The sequence below is a fragment of the Condylura cristata genome, unplaced genomic scaffold (assembly GCF_000260355.1).
Source record: "Condylura cristata isolate star-nosed mole 26May11 unplaced genomic scaffold, ConCri1.0 scaffold00029, whole genome shotgun sequence".
Classification (NCBI taxonomy): domain Eukaryota; kingdom Metazoa; phylum Chordata; class Mammalia; order Eulipotyphla; family Talpidae; genus Condylura; species Condylura cristata.
Genome location: NW_004567130.1, coordinates 17,246,402 through 17,263,760, shown reverse-complemented (window position 1 = coordinate 17,263,760; position 17,359 = coordinate 17,246,402). Strand labels below are relative to the sequence as shown.

At 61.5% G+C, this 17,359-nt stretch overlaps 1 protein-coding gene across 1 annotated transcript in view; it reads right to left on the bottom strand.

Annotated features, from left to right (window-relative positions):
- Positions 1-17,359, bottom strand: part of RBM19 (RNA binding motif protein 19) — a 104,694-nt gene that overhangs the window by 11,236 nt on the left and 76,099 nt on the right. Inside the window, exon 23 of the mRNA XM_012731157.1 lies at positions 11,414-11,534. Within this exon, the coding sequence (XP_012586611.1) occupies positions 11,414-11,534 (121 nt within the window). The remainder of the gene's footprint in view (positions 1-11,413; positions 11,535-17,359) is intronic.

Below are 17,359 nucleotides of genomic sequence, written 5' to 3'. Positions count from 1 at the left end.
TACAGCACCAGCAGGCAACTGTGGGACACTGCGGTCACCCCCTGCCCCCCCACACCGCCTCACGGTCCAGGGCTTTCTCTGGCCACAGGGGCAGGCGTGGAAGCCCAGGGAGAACCACAACGAAGTGGGTCAAGGGGTAACGGGGACACGCGTTCTGGCTCCTCGCCTCGGGGGACAGTTCTAGATGTGGCCACCCAGCTCTGGGGAGGGACCCTGGTGGGCTTCTTCCTCTCCCTCCTGCCCTTCTGGGTGCCTGAGACAAAGGACAGGCGAGGCTTCGGCACACTGCAAAGTGCCAGTCCATGCAGCAGGTCTCTGCTACACTCGGGCCAGAGCCCGCCGCACAGGCCTGGCTGAGAGGGTGCGGCTCCCCCCACCCCACAAGGAGGAAGGCTGGTCGGAGAGCAGGGAGGTTTCCTGGCACAAACAAGGGGTCCACAACCTTCAGACTTAGTAGTCTGCTGTCCCAGGCTATCGGGGGGACACAGGGCACCTGCCTTTCCCAACCTGGGGGAGCACCCGATATGACATCTAGTCGGGGCACTCTGAGAGCTGGCCTGGGCTAGACCCCACCTGAGCTAGGAGCCCCCACAGGCAGACCCTGAAGCTCTCAGAGTCTGCACCCCAGGGTTCCAATCCACACACTAGACTCATGAAATGAGTGCTTTTCAGGGCGTGGACTGACCGGACAGGAGCTGCCCAGGCCAGGGCGGCCCCACTGGGAGCAGGTGTGAGGTGGGAGCCCAGGCTCAGCCACAGGTGGGCGCCCGCCCTGGGCACACCTGGCGGGAGCGGCTTACCCCCACGCCTTGGTGTTTCCATCTGGTCAGTGGGGACAGCGCCCTTATTTCATGGGGCCCCCCAGGGGCTCCCCTTCTGTCATTCAGCACTGCAACTCATGAACAGACGGTGTCAAGCCCGGTGTGAGGACATGACCAGGAAGAAAACCCCAAGGATAACACCAGCCCTGGAGGCCACGCTGGGGCAACAGCAGGGACCCCAGCACTGCGCCCCTGGTTCCTGGTCTTGTCAGAATTCCCCAAGTTACTCTCTGGGGGAGGGGCGCCCCTGCAGAGGAGACCAGGGATGAGGCATGAGAGCACCAGCCGCGAGCTGGGCACGCAGGGGCCAGACGTGCTGAAGGTGACCACAAGTGGGGTACGACACCCCAAGAGCCGAGTCGCTGAGATGCCGCAGCCAGTGGGTGCCGAGGGCTGAGAACTGACTGCGCCAGAGGAGCCCCGGCCCTGCTTTTGTGGAGAGGCGGTGCCTCCCCAGGGCGGCTGTGGGCTTGCGGGAAGCCACCAGTGAACAGCGCTGTTCCATTTGCTGACGTGGAAGCAGGCCTTCCCACCCTCCTGCTTCTAGGCCTTTGGGGACGCCACAAGCCTCCCAATGGGGCCTGGTGCTCACATGGGGGCTGGCTCCAGGACCCTCCCCTCGCCCCGTGACGCCCGTGGCCCGGTGGAACTCGGTAGGAAAAGCATGACACAGGCTGCGGAGTAGCGTCTACTTGCCTACAGCAGCCATTTTCACAAGGGGCCACTGATCCTCAAACCCATGCCCCACAGAACAATCTAGAAATCCACGGATGCCTGGCCCCTCCCCCAGAGGTGCTGTGCAGAGAGCCTGGAGTGGGCATTGCTACCCAGACTGTGCTAATCGCTGCTGTTACGCATCCCAGTGCTGGGGACACTGGCTTTCTGGGCGGCAGGAGAAGGGGGTAGTGGGCAGGCTGGCCTGCTCGATGCTCTGGACAGTGCGGGTGCCCGGGGTGTGCACGCAGCAGTTCCAGGCAGCAGGGCTGCAGCTCCCTACCCGCGGGGGCCGGCAAGGCGCTCTGGCCTGGATTATGGTGGATTTAGCCTGTGGTAGGGCTGTGGGGCCCGGCTAAGCCTGGGGGCTTTCGGGCTTGGTCCTGCATGTGTTTGCATTAGTTACAGATGCTGGTGAAGCCTGCGCAGGCTGCGAGGAGGGGAGTGTCCAGGTGAAGGTGACTCGGTGCAGAGGAAAAAAGAGAAAGGAACCAGGGAAAGGCGGGGAGCCTCCCTGTCTGGTCTGGAGGGTTCTTTCCATTTCCAGGGGCTTGGCTGACCGTCACTGTCCCTTTTCCTCTTGGTATAGAACCCAGGTTAGGAGTAGAGGCTGAAAGGAAAGAACCTGTAACATCTCACAGGGCCAGGGTGAAATGATGCCTGTGCAGAACCCCCAAGAAGCCAGGTGGGAATGTGGCAGTCAAGTGGTCCAGGGGGGTAACCATAGGGAGGGGTGGGGACTGTGGCGAAAAGAACACTCATGCTACTGGGCTCCGGCGGTTTCATGGGCATATGGGCCAGGGTGGTTAAATTGGCAAGACAAGCCAGTACCTTGAGTTCCTAGTTATAGCTTCTGGTAGCAAATAGTGGGGATAAAAAAATCATTTTCTTTTCTATTTTGAGGCAAAAAAAAAAAAAAAAAGACTGGTGACTTAGCTCAGCTAATGGCTGAGTGAGGCCGCACGCACCTCTCTGTCCACAAAGCCCCACAGGCATCACACGTGCCATGAGGTCGTCCCACAGCCCCCTTCCCTGCGTTTCTCTCGGCCGTGGGTCAGTCCAGCTTCCAGAAGCCACACAGGCCACACCCGCTGCCGGCCACCACCCTGCAAGATGGCTACGTCACCTGCCCCTATTTCCGGCACTCTGCTCCCCAGGTCCCCGAACCCTCGTCCAATCCGGGCCCAGCCCCTTCCCCTCTCAAGTCGCTCTGAAATTCTCCTTCTGTCAGTTTAATTCTGTGATCGATGAGGAAGAGCAGGAGAAATGGCCCGGCACAGCTGGTTTCCCCGTGAGCCCTAGCGGGGATTCCTGGCCTTGCTGGCGATGGCTGAGTGAAATGTTTGCAGAGCGCAGAGAACACAAGTCAATAACAATTTAGCTGGATTGGGAGCAAGTACCTTCCCCGCACGGACAGCCGCTCCCGGGGGAGGGGGGAGTGGCGCGCGAGATATTGCCAGGCGCCCGCAAATATTTCCAAAACACACTCAGAGACTCAAGTAGGGGGGTGGGGGAGGGAGGGGTGTCCTGGGGACACCTGCTCAGATGGCTTCCAGCCCCCCTCCTGTGATGGCTCCCCCCACCACAGCCGGCCCTGGCACCTGGCTGGTACCCGGGGCACCTGGCCGAGACAGTATTGCCTCTTGGGGTCCCTCTATTCTGCCTCCACCAGCTGAGATGGTTGGGGAGTGTGAGGAAAAGGTGGGGGGGGTGTCCTCTAGTTTCAATCCCTCTCCCAGTGCTGCCTGCCCCCACCTGGGAGCTGGGGGGCAGAAAAAAACACCCCCTGCACACGAGAGGTGACCCAAGGAAACATCTCCTGGGACCCCTGCCCCACCCCATAGCCTTCCCTTGTCCAGACCCTTTGTGGCCCCGTCCCCCCCCCTCCTGGGGCCCCCACCCTCTGGAGGCAGGGCAGCCAGAGCGAAGTCTTAAGGAGGGAATGACAGGCACCCAAATGGAGGAATAAAGATGAGGCCGGGGCTTACGGGGACCTGTCTCCAGGTAGCTGGCAAGATCCACGGCCCAGGGATATTTTGAATAATAAATTCTGTGACTTCACATACTTGCTTGAACTGTGCCGACTGTGATTTTTAAAGCCTGATGATTATGTTTTCATGGCCCAGATCAAGGAGGCATATTTGCAAGGGCTGGCGTGGGGATAACGGCTCTCCTGGTCCCCCGTCTTTTGAAAATGTGCTGTCCTGTGAGTGATTAAGTTAAGGAAAGCGGGAGGGGCTGGTGAATGGGGAACGGCTTTAAATATCATCTGTATGCTGATGACTTCCAAATTTATAACTCAGTCCCCACTTCGCCCCTGAGCTCCCAACTCATAGATCTCGTTGCCTGACACCGCTCCAGGAGGTCGGAGAGGGTATCTCTCCCCCAGCAGCCAGACCACCCCTGCCTAGTCTTCCCAGCCCCGGAGGCCTCACCCTTTGGACACAGCCTGTCCCGAGAGGCTGGGAGCCCACAAGGCACCCCTATTCCCACCGCATACCCCCTACAGCAAGAGGGTGAGGCCTGGTTTTTGTGCCAAGCAGGCACAGCATTCCCCTCTCGCCGCCCTATCCTGCATGGAAGCCAGGCTTCCGGCCACGCCCACAAGAGCCCACAGGGAGCCACTGCAGCCTCGCCCAGCTAGTTCCTATTCTCAAGCAGAGGCTGCTGTGTGCATGCTTCTGCCCCAGGGCCCTTGCACCTGTGCTAGATCTGCCCCCCCCCGCCCCCCGCTGGCTCCTGTGTGGAGACGGCACAGACTCTCTCCTCCCCCGCATCTGAAATCCTCCGCCTCGCCCCCCACCCTCCCCCAGGCACATGGTATGTGTTACACTTCCTAGCTCATCCACAAGGCTTCTGCCCCAGGGCCCTTGCACCTGTGCTAGATCTGCCCCCCCCCCCCCCCCGCTGGCTCCCGTGTGGAGACGGCACAGACTCTCTCCTCCCCCGCATCTGAAATCCTCCGCCTCGCCCCCCACCCTCCCCCAGGCACATGGTATGTGTTACACTTCCTAGCTCATCCACAAGGCTTCTGAGCAAGGGAACTTCGCTTACTAGTTTTCCTGTTTTCTCATCTGTCTTTCCTTGGGTCGAGGGTCAGCCACGTGCGGCAGGGGCCTTGCGCTGTTCCTGACTTTGTCCTCCATATTGGAAGGTCTTGTGAATTAAGTGCTCTTTAAAGAACTGAGTGAATGCGCGAGCGAAATGAAGCATGGGAGAAGCGGCGTGACGGGCTCTTGCTGGGGAAGCTGAGGGCTCTAGTTAGGGGGTGAGGATGCTCCAGCTCTGGGGGCTCTCTGAGGGAAGGGGGGTCACGGAGGCAGGTAGTAACCTACTGGCTCAACACTGCCCTTGTGTGAGAGATCAGCCACATGTGAGCACAAGCGTGTCCCCAAAACCCAACTGGCGAGGCTGCAGGCTGGGTTTGGCTGTGGGCTGAAGCTTCCAGGAGCCTGGATCTGCTGGGTGTAGAGTGGTGCAACAGGGATACTGCTGTTTTAGTGTTGGAGGTTGTGTGGTCTTGGGCGAGTCACTGGCCTTCTCTGGGTCTCAGTTTGCACCCTGGAAAAACAGGGATAAAACCCCCCTCCTGGGAGCTGTGTCCCCCGGGCTAAAATTAGTCTGCGAGACCACTGGGAATTGCTCCCCTCACGTGGAGGAGTTCCCTCTCCTCCTTCCTTTCTTCTTCACCTGACTTGATCTTTAATGAGAAGCCACACAATGGCCACACTTTGGGCTGCTGGGGTTTCGAGGCCACAGGTCTGGCACTTCCGGCTACGCACCAGGCTGCGGGCCTGGCCACGTGCCTTCCCAGCCACGGGCCCTGGAGTGCCGGCCACCCTCCCTGTGGGGCGACAGTGGAGACGAGCTGTATGGAAGCTCTGCAGCGCCCGTGTATGTGAGGTGCTCAGCCAGTACACGCCAGCCCGATGAGTAGCTCTTCGTCTATTCACCCCCAATGAGTCAGTTGCACCCCATAAGGGGACAGAGAGGGCCTGTTCCCGTGGCGAATAAAGCTTTGGAGAGAAAAGATAGAATGGCCCCCCCACCCCCGGGGACTCATTCGCAGACCCCAGTGGATGCAGAAGGGCGGTTAGCTAGAGCCCTGCAGACACCATGCTTCTCCCTATACACCTGCGAGCGAGTTTGGCCCCTGAGGCCCGGCAGATAGGCAACGGGAACTGATACAATAGGACCATTCAACATATCGGTGTATGGGGCCCCGCTCCCCCAGGACCCTATTCTCTGTGATAGGTTTCGACGGAAGCTGACGGCGGGTGAGGGGCCCCCAGAATAAAACGGGCACGTGGGTGAACACCACCTGCAGGCCACGAGGCCCCAGGAAGGTGAAGTGGAGGGTGCGATGAGAAACCTGAGGGGAAAAGGGGTGTCAGGGACAAGTCCACACCTGGGCCGAGGCCTGAGGCAGGGCTGGGGCCCGCTGGCTCGGCCCCGGCCGGCGCCTGCCAGCCACTTGCCATGCCGGTCATGTCTGCGCCGCCAGCGCCGGAGGTGAAAGGCGCACCCGCTAACCACAGCCCATCAGTCCTCCCAGCTGGAATAAGACAACGCCGGGAAGCGGAGCTGAGCTCCCGGCCAAATAAAAGCCTGTTTGCCCAGGCCTCCCCGGCGCCGGCGCTCGGAAACAGAGGGTTGTGCGGGCGGATTGCCTCGGCACCATTATATTCTCTGCGGCGCTCGCAGGTACCGCGGCCTGCCGGGCCCTGAAAGCTTCTCGATGCCGCGACCCTGCTGGCTTGTAACACGCTCGGGAAGAAAGGGACACAGCCGGTGGTGGACTCTCCCCTTTCTTCCCTCCTTGCTCTCTCTTTTCACCCTCCTACATGCAAGGCCCTGAAGAATAGCAGTTCACCTGGCAGGGGCTGGGGCTGGAGATGAGAAGGGTGGCGGGGGGAGGGCGGGCAGGGGCGGAGGGGGAGGGCTGGGGATGGGGCGGCTCTGATTCCCTTCGGACTCCCTTGGCGTGGGTCAAGGGTGCGGCCCGCGCGGGGGGACTTCTCGCACGACTCGCAGAGGCCTGCTCTTCGCTGCCCGGGCGGACGGGTCTTTATTTCATTAGCGCCCACGGGCAGGGAAGGTGCTCGGCCACCAATGACGTGGGTGACGGGTGGGGGGGGCTGGGGGCTGAGCAGGTCCCGGGGGCTGCGGCCAGGGCCCCGAAGCGCAGCCAGTGCGTTTGGAAGGCAAGCTGTTAGGAGGGCCGCCCGCCTCCCGCTCCCCTCCTCCTCCCTACAGGTACTGAAAGCTTCCCACACTCGCCAGGCACAGGCTGGCGCTGACACGGGCGATGGGACCAGGAAGGGCCGAGAGTCGGGGCAGACACACCTGGGCACGCCCAGGCCAGCTCTGTCTCCTGACACGTGCGCGACACGTGCACACCCTCCCCCGCTCGGTGCTGTCCAGCCTTATAAACACCGGGCGTCAGTCTCCAGGGCCTCCCCCATGGCCTGGCTTGCCTGACAGGTCACACGACCACCCCGTGACTCCCCTGAGGAGGAAGGCACCCCAGCCACTTGGGCAGACCCCAAAGCGGAGGCCAGGCAGGTGGAGATGCACGCGGGGGTGAGCAGAGGGGAGCAGCACACACGGCCCTGAAGGGAGGGCAGGGGAGCCCCGACTTTGCCTCTGAGAGCTGGGCGCCCCTGGGCAAACTGTCTATTCTCTGTGCCTCAGTTTCCTTAACTGTGAAAGAGGCAGACGACAGGAGCTATCACCCGGTGTTGTGCAAGGCTGTTGCCTGGGAAAGCTCCGGGGACCTGACACAGAGCAGGCGCTGGCTGATGCGGCAGCAACAGTGATGACAGCGGGCACCGCCTGGCTCACGGAGCGTTGGGGCTCCGAGAGGCTGGTCCCGGGGGTGGGAAGCTCCCTGGCGAGCCCCGGGCTGTGGTAAACGTGCGAGAACACACCACCACGCCAGCCTCGCTGTGGCTGTCTGGAGCCGGAGCCCGCACGCTGCCCACCCAGACACCTCCGGCTGGCGCCGAGGCTTGGGGCGCCGGGCACTCTCGCCTGTTGTTCCCGGCCACATTCCCCAGGGAGCCCTGGGTCGTGGCCTTGGCGCTGGGTCTGGGCAGTGGGGCCGGGCCTCCACCTGAGGCCTGAGTGCCTTCCTGGCAGAGGTCAAGGTGGGGAGGGATCTGGGCATGGATCCCACCTGCCCGAGTCCGCCAGCGCCTGCAAGCTCGGCACAATGCGGATTTCAACACAAATGAGCTAGGTATTTTTCACCACAGGGAAAGGGCACAGAGTGGGGGGAAGGGCCCAGCCAGGAGGGCAGGGGGCCAGCAGCCCTATTAGCACTGTGTGTCCGGAGATCAAATGGACCCTGGCTCGGGGGCAGGGCCTGGCACTGCCGCAGCACCTGTGGCTGAGTTCAAACCTTGTTTCCACGTCTCCTCCCTGGGTGCTTAGGCAAGGGACTGTGAGGGTGCGTTAGGCTGTGAGTGGGAATGGCACCACTCTGGATGCTCACCCCCCAAACCAACAATTCTCTAAGGAGCCTGCCCCACAAATGAGGACACAGAGGCCCAGAGGCTGCTGGACACTGAGGAAGTGACAGAATCCAGGTCCTGCTGACTCCACAGCTAATGGTCATTTTCCTAAAACTAACCTTTCAGGGACCAGGTGCTTCCAGAAAATCTGAAGGCAACAGATTCCTGGGCCAGAGATATAAACACAGAGATGCCAGAGACAGACAGACAGACAGAGACACACACACGCAACAGCATTGTTCAGGGTGCTCTCAGGGCCCCAGGTCGGCCCCAGACTAGGACCCAGAAGGTCAAGACCTCATGAGTCCTGGTGAAAAATCCCTGTCTCACGTCTCGCTGTGTTTTCAAGACTGCGACCTTTTATTAAAAAAGAGATCACGTATGTCTTGATTAAGGAGCAATGCAGTCCACGGTGGTCACTCATTTCAGACACGGTGGCCCTCAAGCTCTAAGCCCACCTTTCTGCTGCCTCTTTATGCTCCAGATGGGGGAAGTCAAACACCATGTGCTTGTGGGAGATCCCCCAGATGGATCCCAGCATGCACCCCCCCCACTCTCCAAGCAGGGCCCACCCCAGCCATCCACCCGACACTCGTGGGTCCCCACATATGCTGGTTCATGGGTCCCAGGTCCAGCCTGCCCTGCTCTGTCCCTGAGGGTTGACCCCTGGGCCTGGCAGGAACAGAGAACAGCAGGCAATTCCCCCCACTCAGAGGACGGGGTGCCAATCCGGTAGCCCTGGATCCCAGGGAATCCCTACTCCCCTGCACGTGGGGGAGGGGTGGCAGCACCTCCTTAGTGCTCGCCCCTGCACCTATCCCTATCCCTCCTCTGCAGCTGGGCCCTGCAGGCACTGGGCATCTTTCACCAGGACACATGTGTCAGTTGGGAAGAACCACAGACACCGCTGGTGACGATTTATTATTCACCACCTCTGCACCTGCCATCCCACAGGGTGAAGTCGGCCCCTACTGGGCCCTGCCCACCCAGCGGGCGCTGGGGAGGGTCTCTGCGAGTCTGCTGCCCACACACCTGGTTAGTCAGCTCAGTGCTGAAGGCTCTTCAGGACACGGGGGCCAACGTGCCCCCACACAAGGGGCTTGGCTCCCAAGTGCAACACTGGCCTTAGGGGGGCCCTATCCCTCCTCTGCAGCTGGGCCCTGCAGGCACTGGGCATCTTTCACCAGGACACATGTGTCAGTTGGGAAGAACCACAGACACCGCTGGTGACGATTTATTATTCATTTCTTCCATTTCCGGAAGGATTCTGGGTTTGGAGTCTGAATTAGTCAAGATGAAGGAAGCCACAGAGCTATAGCCACACCTCAGATGTCATGAAGGCCCAGGGCTATTCTGAACCGGCACCTGCTAGGGCAACGTGGCACGTGGGGGTCGGGGAGAGGCTCCGGGGAGGCTCAAGTTTGGCCTGGAGTCAGTCCCAGCTCTGCTGAGTGACCTTGGGCAAGTCTGACCCGCTCCGGGGCTGTAAAAGGGAGATGGCAGTCTCCACTACTGCCACGACAAGTGAGACCAGCAGGCCACACACCTAAGGCAGACAGACGGATCCTCTCAACTGTGGAGGGGAGCCCACCTGCCGTCTCCAGAGCTGTTGGGGGCTCACGAAAGACAAGCGACTAAACCACCACCCTGTCACTGTCATGAACACAGCTGCTCCGGTCAGGGCCTCGGCCTGCGGCTGTGAAGTGGTCACGGGACGGCCCATCCCACAGAAATTCGACGAGCGCATCTTCCCGCTGGGGTGAGGCCATAATGCTGTCTTTGTGGACTCAATTTATTGAAGGGGGCTGGTCTCCAGGGTGGGCGGAAGTGCTGAGGCTGCACACCTGCACGGGCCGGAGCGGGAGAGCCCCTTACACAAACATTTGCCGACGGCTGCATTTGGGCCTGTCAGGGACTGTCGATGAGGACAGATTTTCTTTCTGCATGTCAGGATTTGGGGACTTTATTGAGTGGTGGCTCGTGAGTCTGTATTAGGCTGTTTCTGTTTCCTCGGCTGCTTTTGTTGATTTACTGCCCAGCCTCTCATGGAGGGCCTGGCCGGTGCCAGGCACGGGGGCCCCTAGTGAGCTGATAGCTGATTAAGGGGAGCACGGCAGGGCCTCTGCCCGGGGTCGGGGGGGGCACGGGCTGGTGAGGGTGAGAGCCATAAGGATGTAAATGACGCCAGGGCAAGGAAGCGTGGGGAGAGCGGGGAGAACAGAGGTCGGGGCAATGATGGCTATGGGGGTGAGGGGTGCGGGGAGGCTTCCTGGAGGAGCTTTCGTTGGACCTGGGCCCCAAAGTCTGGATAGACATTTGCCACATAAAAACAAAGAACCAAGGGGCAAGACATTCAGAGCAGAGGGTCCTGGCAGCATCTGGGGAGCACTGAATTCTTAAGAGTGTGGGGGTACCAGGGTGGAATGGGGTGGGAAAGGGGTGGCTGGGCTACAATCAAAGGGCTTCCATCCTGTCTCTGGAGGTCACAGAACACTTGTGGGGTCCCAGTGTTGAGATGTTGCTCAAGACATTGCTCAGAAACCCTGCTTGCTCGAGAGCCCCACACCCCAGAGGGGGACCCCAGCCTAAGTCGAGGCCTAACTGGAAAAGCCAGGTGTCACCGGCTGGGGCAGAAAGTGATCATGTCGGGGCTCCAGGCTCCATCTTCATACAGGAGAGAGGGGGAAGGGCAGGCTGTGCATCCAGCACCCCTCGGCCTTTCACGTGCCAGCGTGGCTGCTCCGGCTTCCTCTCACCCTGCTTACTGCCCGTCTCCTCTCCTCCGACTGACTGCCACAGGCCAGGCCCGAGCAAACACACGCAGCCACCAGGACTCCATCGCCGCTCCCCCTCCAGCCACGCCTGCCTCCCATCGCCCTGTGCTAGGCGAGCGCCAACCTCGGGCCCCCTCTGTGGGCGCCAAAGTCCCCTTTGGGCCCAACAACGTTCCCAGGACCCGTGGTCCCAGCGCTGGGACACCAGGGGCTCACGCCCACTGTCTGGGAAGGGCTGAAGCAGCAATGGGGCTCAGCATCCCTAGGGGCCCTTCAACAAGGTGAGCATGGCGGTCCGGGAAAGGACAGGCAGGGAGAATGGAGATCAGGCGAGTGGCCCAGGGCCAGCCCCAGCCCCTGGACAGAGAGCGCTGGGGTGGGAGGGCGGTGAGCTGTGCGCCGTGGCGCCAGAGGGCGGTGGGAGGTTACATGCCGACACGCTCCCCTGTTCTCCCCGAAGTCCTGCCGGGGCTCCCAATGACCGGAGAAGCATGGTTTATGGTTTTCCCAGCCTGGGTGGGGTCAGCGGGATCTGGGTGGGAGGAGAGGCACGGGGTGGGGGCCTCCCGGCGGCCCCTGGGGCTCTTACCGTGGAAGTGCTCAGCTGTCTTCCGCCGCAGCGCCTGCAGGCTCACCTCCGCGTCGGCCCACTCCAGCACCAGCCTCCGGCCGTACAGGTGGGTGCTGTGACACAGGGCGTTGAAGGCCCTCTGCGGAGAGGGGACAGGCAATGGAGCAGCGTGCTGGCTCGGGGTGAGCCCGCACCAAGCTCCAGCCACAGGTTCCGGCCTGTACACGCCCGGTCTGGGGAGCCGCTGGCCACTTGACGAGTGAGCGGCCAGGGTGGCGTGTCCACGCACCGCCGCTGTGCTGACCGGGAGGCGGTCTCCCTGCAGACCCTACCGGCGCCGGACTCCCGCCCCTGACGTTGGCAGCAGCCCCATGGCCCTGGCTGGCCACTCGAGGGCAACCACGCCGGCCCCTTGCGTAGGGACACTGCCCTCCGTGGGCCCTGCCCTTCTGGGGGCCCACCTGGCCGCGCACCCTGCTTCACTCCCCCTCGCTTTCTGCCTCGTGACGGCTTCACTGAGACGTGGCCCCCACGCTGTACGTGGGCCGCACATCGCACGTGCCCTGGGCAACAGCCTGTGGCGTCTTCACAGTCCTGCAGCCATGGCCACGATTAGGCTCAGAATGTCATTCTTGTCCCCCCCCAAACAAAGTCCATATTTCTCTGGAGCGCGCCTCACACAACCTGGCTCCCAGCAGCTGGCGGTCTGTGTGGAGAAGCCCATTCTGGATACTTCACATATTCCCACCTTGGGGTGTGCTCCTGTTCACCCCCAAGGCCTGACGCTAAATGCAGGCACGGGGCTCTTAGCACTCTGCTTCCGAGGCCCCGCGCTTGCGACCTTGAGCTTGCTCTCTGGAGCTGCCCCGGCCTGGCTGGGGCTGAAGCTGCACTTCCAGCTTCGAGATCTTCGGCCGGTGAGATAAACCCGCCAGGCCTCAGCTTACTCATCTATAAAGTGGGAATGACACGGGCACACTGATCTACCACGGCCTGTGAGATCTGACCCGGCAGCTCTCCTGTGGTGCTGGTGGGAGGTGTCTCAGCGTGGGCGCTGGGTCAGTGCTGGGTCTGAGGTGGGTGCCTCAGGTGGGCCTGTAGCACAGCGGGGCCCAAGGGCGCCTTCTCCTACTGCCCGTGGGTAGCAGTGGTGCCATCTGGTAGGAACAGGGAGCAGCGGCACATCCCTCGTGCTAGATGAAGCAGGCTGGAACCAAAGGGCCCTGGTCTGGCCGCCACATGACAGGACTTTTAGGGGTTGGCTGTGTCCCCCCGAAAGGAAACTTGTTGCTTCGGGGAGTGACCCCAGGCAATACAGGTCTGTGCAGATGTGAGGAGTTACATTAAGCTGAGGATTCCCGGTAAGAGACACAGCTAAATGAAGACTGAGGCAGAGACTGGGGTGACCTGCCTAAGGGCCCTTCTGGCCTGAGGTGGCCACAGCTTCTCTTGGGCTATTACCGGAAGCTCAGAAGGTGGCAGGAAACAGATTTTCCCTCAGCAGGGGAAACCCTGCCTGACACCTTGATCTTGGGCTTCTGGTTTCTCGCCTGTGACATAACAGATTTGTGTTGCTCTGAGCCCCCCAGCCTGTGGGCTCGTCACAGAGCCTGAGGCAGATGACACCGTGACCATGGGTGAAGCCAACGGGCCTGCCTGAGCCTCGGTCCCCTTGTCTGTACAGGAGGCCGAGCTGGGGCTCACAGCGAGCCTGAGGGTGGGGCCGAACGCATATTCCTTCAGCCGAGGGATCGGAAAAGCTGCGGAGGGACCTATGTCTTGTAGAAACTGCCCATGTTGCCAAGTTAAAGAAAGGCTTTGTTCTCTGTGCTTTTGAGAAGGGCCAGGTGCGGGAAACTTTTCCTTCCCCCCCCCTTTTTTTTAACTTTAATTTAAAAAAGTCTTTCTGACTGCCAGCAGAGCCTCTGCATTTTTTTTTTTTCCATGTGGATATAAAAATGCATCTGGACTCCGAGCCGAAATGGCCCATTCAGAGCTTTAAAACACACGCGTTCTCAGCTGGCGAGGCAGAGAAACAGCCTGAGTGGGGGAGCTGGGGGTTGAAGATGGGGGAGAGAGATTGGTGGGGAGTCTGGCGTGTTGGGTATTCCATCCTGGTGCCAGGGTCCCCGAGGAGCCCTGGTCCCAGGGCCATGGTGGGGAGGGGCAGCCGGGGGTGGCATCTGGGGGAAGCTGAGCTCAGTTAGAAGAAGGGGAGAAGAGAGCCTGGGAGGAGGCAGAGCATCGCCGCCTTCCCCAGCACCAGCCTTCAGACTTGTGTCTCTCCCTCACCTTCCTGTGTCCCACAAGGCCTGAGGAGGTCCCCATTCCTTGTAAGATTGCCACGAGTTCCCTCTCCCTCACGCATTCTCATTTCCTCTGGGGAAGGCTTTTCCCTCTAAGCGGTAAGACAGCCCGGGAGTCTGGGGGCTCAGCTGTGCACCCGGCTCGAGTCTCGGCTCTCCCACTGTGAGCTGTGTGACCCTGGGCAAGATGCTTAACCTCTCTGAGCCTGCTTCCTCCCGTAAAAGACAGGCAGCAGCAGAGGACGGATGGGAAGAGACTGAATGAACTATTAAGTTTAATGCTTAGAACGCCGCCTGGCACATAATATGCCTGTGTTGGCTGTTATCCTCATGCGCGCCCTCCCTTCCCCCTCACTGTCACGCTAGAGAGCAGGGAACGGTAGGTAGGACACGAAGACTCCGCGCATTCAGAGTGAGAGTACAAAATGTGATTCTCCAAAAATAGCAGAATTGCCCTTCCTGGTTCTAGTCCCCTTGGGTTAATGTGAAATCAGGTTGTGTTCCCGAGCCCCGCAGCCTCGGTGGTGGCCATGTGGTGGCCTCAAACTGTCGCGAGCAGCGAGGACAGTGATTCGGGGCTAAACTTGGCCTGGGGTAATCCAGAGTAATTGTGTTTCATTAAAAGAGCCTAATGAGAGCGCACAGTGTTCCAGGCATCCTAGGAAGCTTGAGGCGGGTGGGGAGAAGACAGCGGGGGCCTCAAGGGGGTTCGGGCTCCCAGGGAGATGCAGCGGTTTGGGGGAGGGGGCGCAGATGAGCCTCCCCGGCTGGAGGTCTGAGGTGGCCGGGCCAGCAGCTTCCTCCTGCCCGAGCCTACACCAGGCCACGCTGACCCCCAAGGCAAGGCCTCAACCTCAGTCCACCACGTGACCTCTGCCAAACCAGCCGTCGGGGGCTCCCCGGGCACCGGGGTTCAGCACGAGGCTGTGTCTGTAGAGAGGGGGCACGAGCAGTCACGGCTGTTCCTCAGACCCTGGTCTGCTGCCGCTTCTTCCCCTGGAGTAAAGCTGTCTCATGGGTTAGGGCTCGGGGGCCCTGGCTCCCACAGAACTCCAAGCTTGCGGCCCCGGCCTCCTCCTGAGGACACGTTACTGACTCATTTCAGTAAGAGGAAGGCTGAGGCATTGGCCAAGCTGCATGTGTGCCTGGCAGCTTCCCTCTTCCGCCCGCTCAGCCTCCTATAGGCTAGTTTCTGGGTCTTTCAGCCCCCCACCCCCACCCCCACCCCCATGGTCAGCTGGTGGTGTCCCGCCAGCGCCGCCCTCCCGCACAGGGGTGCCCTGTAACCTGTCTCCATTGCAGCACCTACCCGTGACAACGGCCTGGGTGCCCAGGTCCCAGCTCAACCTCTGGGAGGGAGGGAGGTGCTCCATCCTTGTCCCCCCACCCCCGGGCCCCCCCGGAGCTCAGCAAAGAGACACTCAGTCACACCAAGAGCACAAACTGGCGTCTCCTTAACCGAAGGTCCGGGGGGGGGGGTGTGGAGGAGGCGTGGAGGGACGGTCGCACGGTCCTGGCTAGAGCTGTGGGGTGGCTCAGCTGTCCTGCCAGGGAGACAGCAGGGGAAGGCATGTTCCATCCTCGGCATCATGAGTAGGGCACGCCCTGTGGCACGTACAAGATGCGATCCCACCTGGCGTCTGGCATTTGGAGGGGGACAGGGATCAGACCCCAACATTCCTGCTTGCGGACTCAGAATGAGCCGTAACCTGCGCCGCTGGACACACCAACAGCCCAGCCCGGTCACTGCAGAAACCGAGCGACCCCCAAGGGCCTCTCAGGCTGTTTCACCTGCAGAACACAGAAAGCTGCTGGAGGGGGGGTCCTGCTCCACCTCAACCTGTTAAGGGCCAGTCAGCCAGTGCCCCTCCACCATGGCCTCCTCCTCTGTGTCACGGAGCCGATGCCCACTGACCCATAAGTCAGAGCTTAAGCAACCGGGAAGCACACTGGTGGGAGATGGGAGTCGGGGAGACAAAAGGAGAGGTGGGGGCTCCCCCGTGCTCCCCCCTTGACATTATTAAGGTGTTCACCTGCTTCCAAGGTCAGTCACAAGCACCCCCGATGAGTCCCTGAACCCTACTTCACCTTTCACAAAAGCTGCTTTGCTGGGGTCACCTGTTCCCGGATGGGGGGACACATGCAAGTCCCACTGTGGACAGCAGGGCTGGGGCCTGGCGCTGCTCCACGGACCTGAGGCCCGACAGGGAGAACACAGTGCCGGTCACTGCTTCCCTGGCTCGGGGGTCCCAGGATCCTGTACCTTAGCTCGCCTCTGACGTCAGGTGGTCACTGAGAGCTCTAGCTGCCTTTCCTATGTGCCTCCCTGGGAGGAAGTCTGCAAAAGCAGACTGGGGGACTGCCCCAGGCCGGAAATGAGACCAGGCCTGGAGCCATCTCCCCAGAACAGGGGGGCGCTCGGGTTGCCAGCGCGGCACGGGCTGACCTTTCCGCAGCTCTCCCTGGAGACAGGCTTCCTGCTCCTGCAGCAAAAACCCACAGGATGCCCTTGGCAGGACACGTGTCCAGAGGGCCCCTGGGCAGAGCTGAGGACAGGCCCGCTGCTGCTGTTTCAGGAGCCCAGGCACTCTCCTGGCCCTCGCACTGGCCGGCAGGGCCATCCCGGAGATGCCAAAGCCCCACCCCACCCCCGGCCCCAAATCACCTGTGCCAACACCTAGGCAAGTGTGATTCTAGCTGGCCACCAGGCACGGCCGCCAGCAGAAGGGAAGGGAACACTGGCCAGGGGGACTGCTGGGAGCGGCTGAGGTGCTGAGAACAGGGCCTCTGACTTCTGGGAGGAGGGTCCCCCTGGGGATGCCTCCTATTGTCTGCCCACGGTGACATGCCGTGCTTGGAGGGACACCTCCTTTCTGACCCGGTGCCAGTGCTCCAGAGCTGCGTCTGGCCTCCTGGCCCCTGGGAGGAGCTCAGCTGGTTGTGGTCCCCAGAATAAGTGGGGCTCTCTGCACGCAGTGGTTGACTCCAGCGGGGGTTCTCACTGAGTCCCCGGTCCGTTCACGCTGAGCTGTGGAGCCGAGGGCCCCGCTTTCTGGCTGTTGTGTCTAGAACGTCCTGGCCACGGCTCGTCCACTCATTAATTCACTCGGCTCCACCTAACTCGCCTCAACAGCCCCAGGGCAACTACTGAGAACCAAGCACGAAGCCAGGGCCGTGGGGCGAGACGCAGCTCTGGCCGCTGCGGAGTCCCAGGGACGAGGCCGTGGCAGGCGGCCTGGGGTCAGAAGTGAGGGGGCGCGTGGCCTGGCGACTCCACAGCAGGGCCCCGCCGCGCTGGCTCTGGGGCCTGTGGGAAACCTTTCTCCTGGTCCCACTTTCTCCGCTAACAAGGGGGGGTGCCTCGGCCTTGAGGCTGCCCGAAAGGAGACACGGGACAGTGACCAGTGACCACGCACTAGCCCAGCGCCTGGCACACAGGAAGGCCTGGCTGGTGGGGCTGCGCCACAAGGGGGTGACTGTTAACGCCCCCGGAGGGAAAGGGCTTGCTCGGCTCAGCGGGCAGGTTACCTGAGAGACCTAAGATCTAAGAGCGGGACATGGCCCTAGTCCCGCTGTGCTGGGGGGGCCCCACCCCCACGCCCCAGGGGCCGCGCACACCGGTGCCTCCCCCTGGGGTGAGCAGGTGCTTATCCTGACC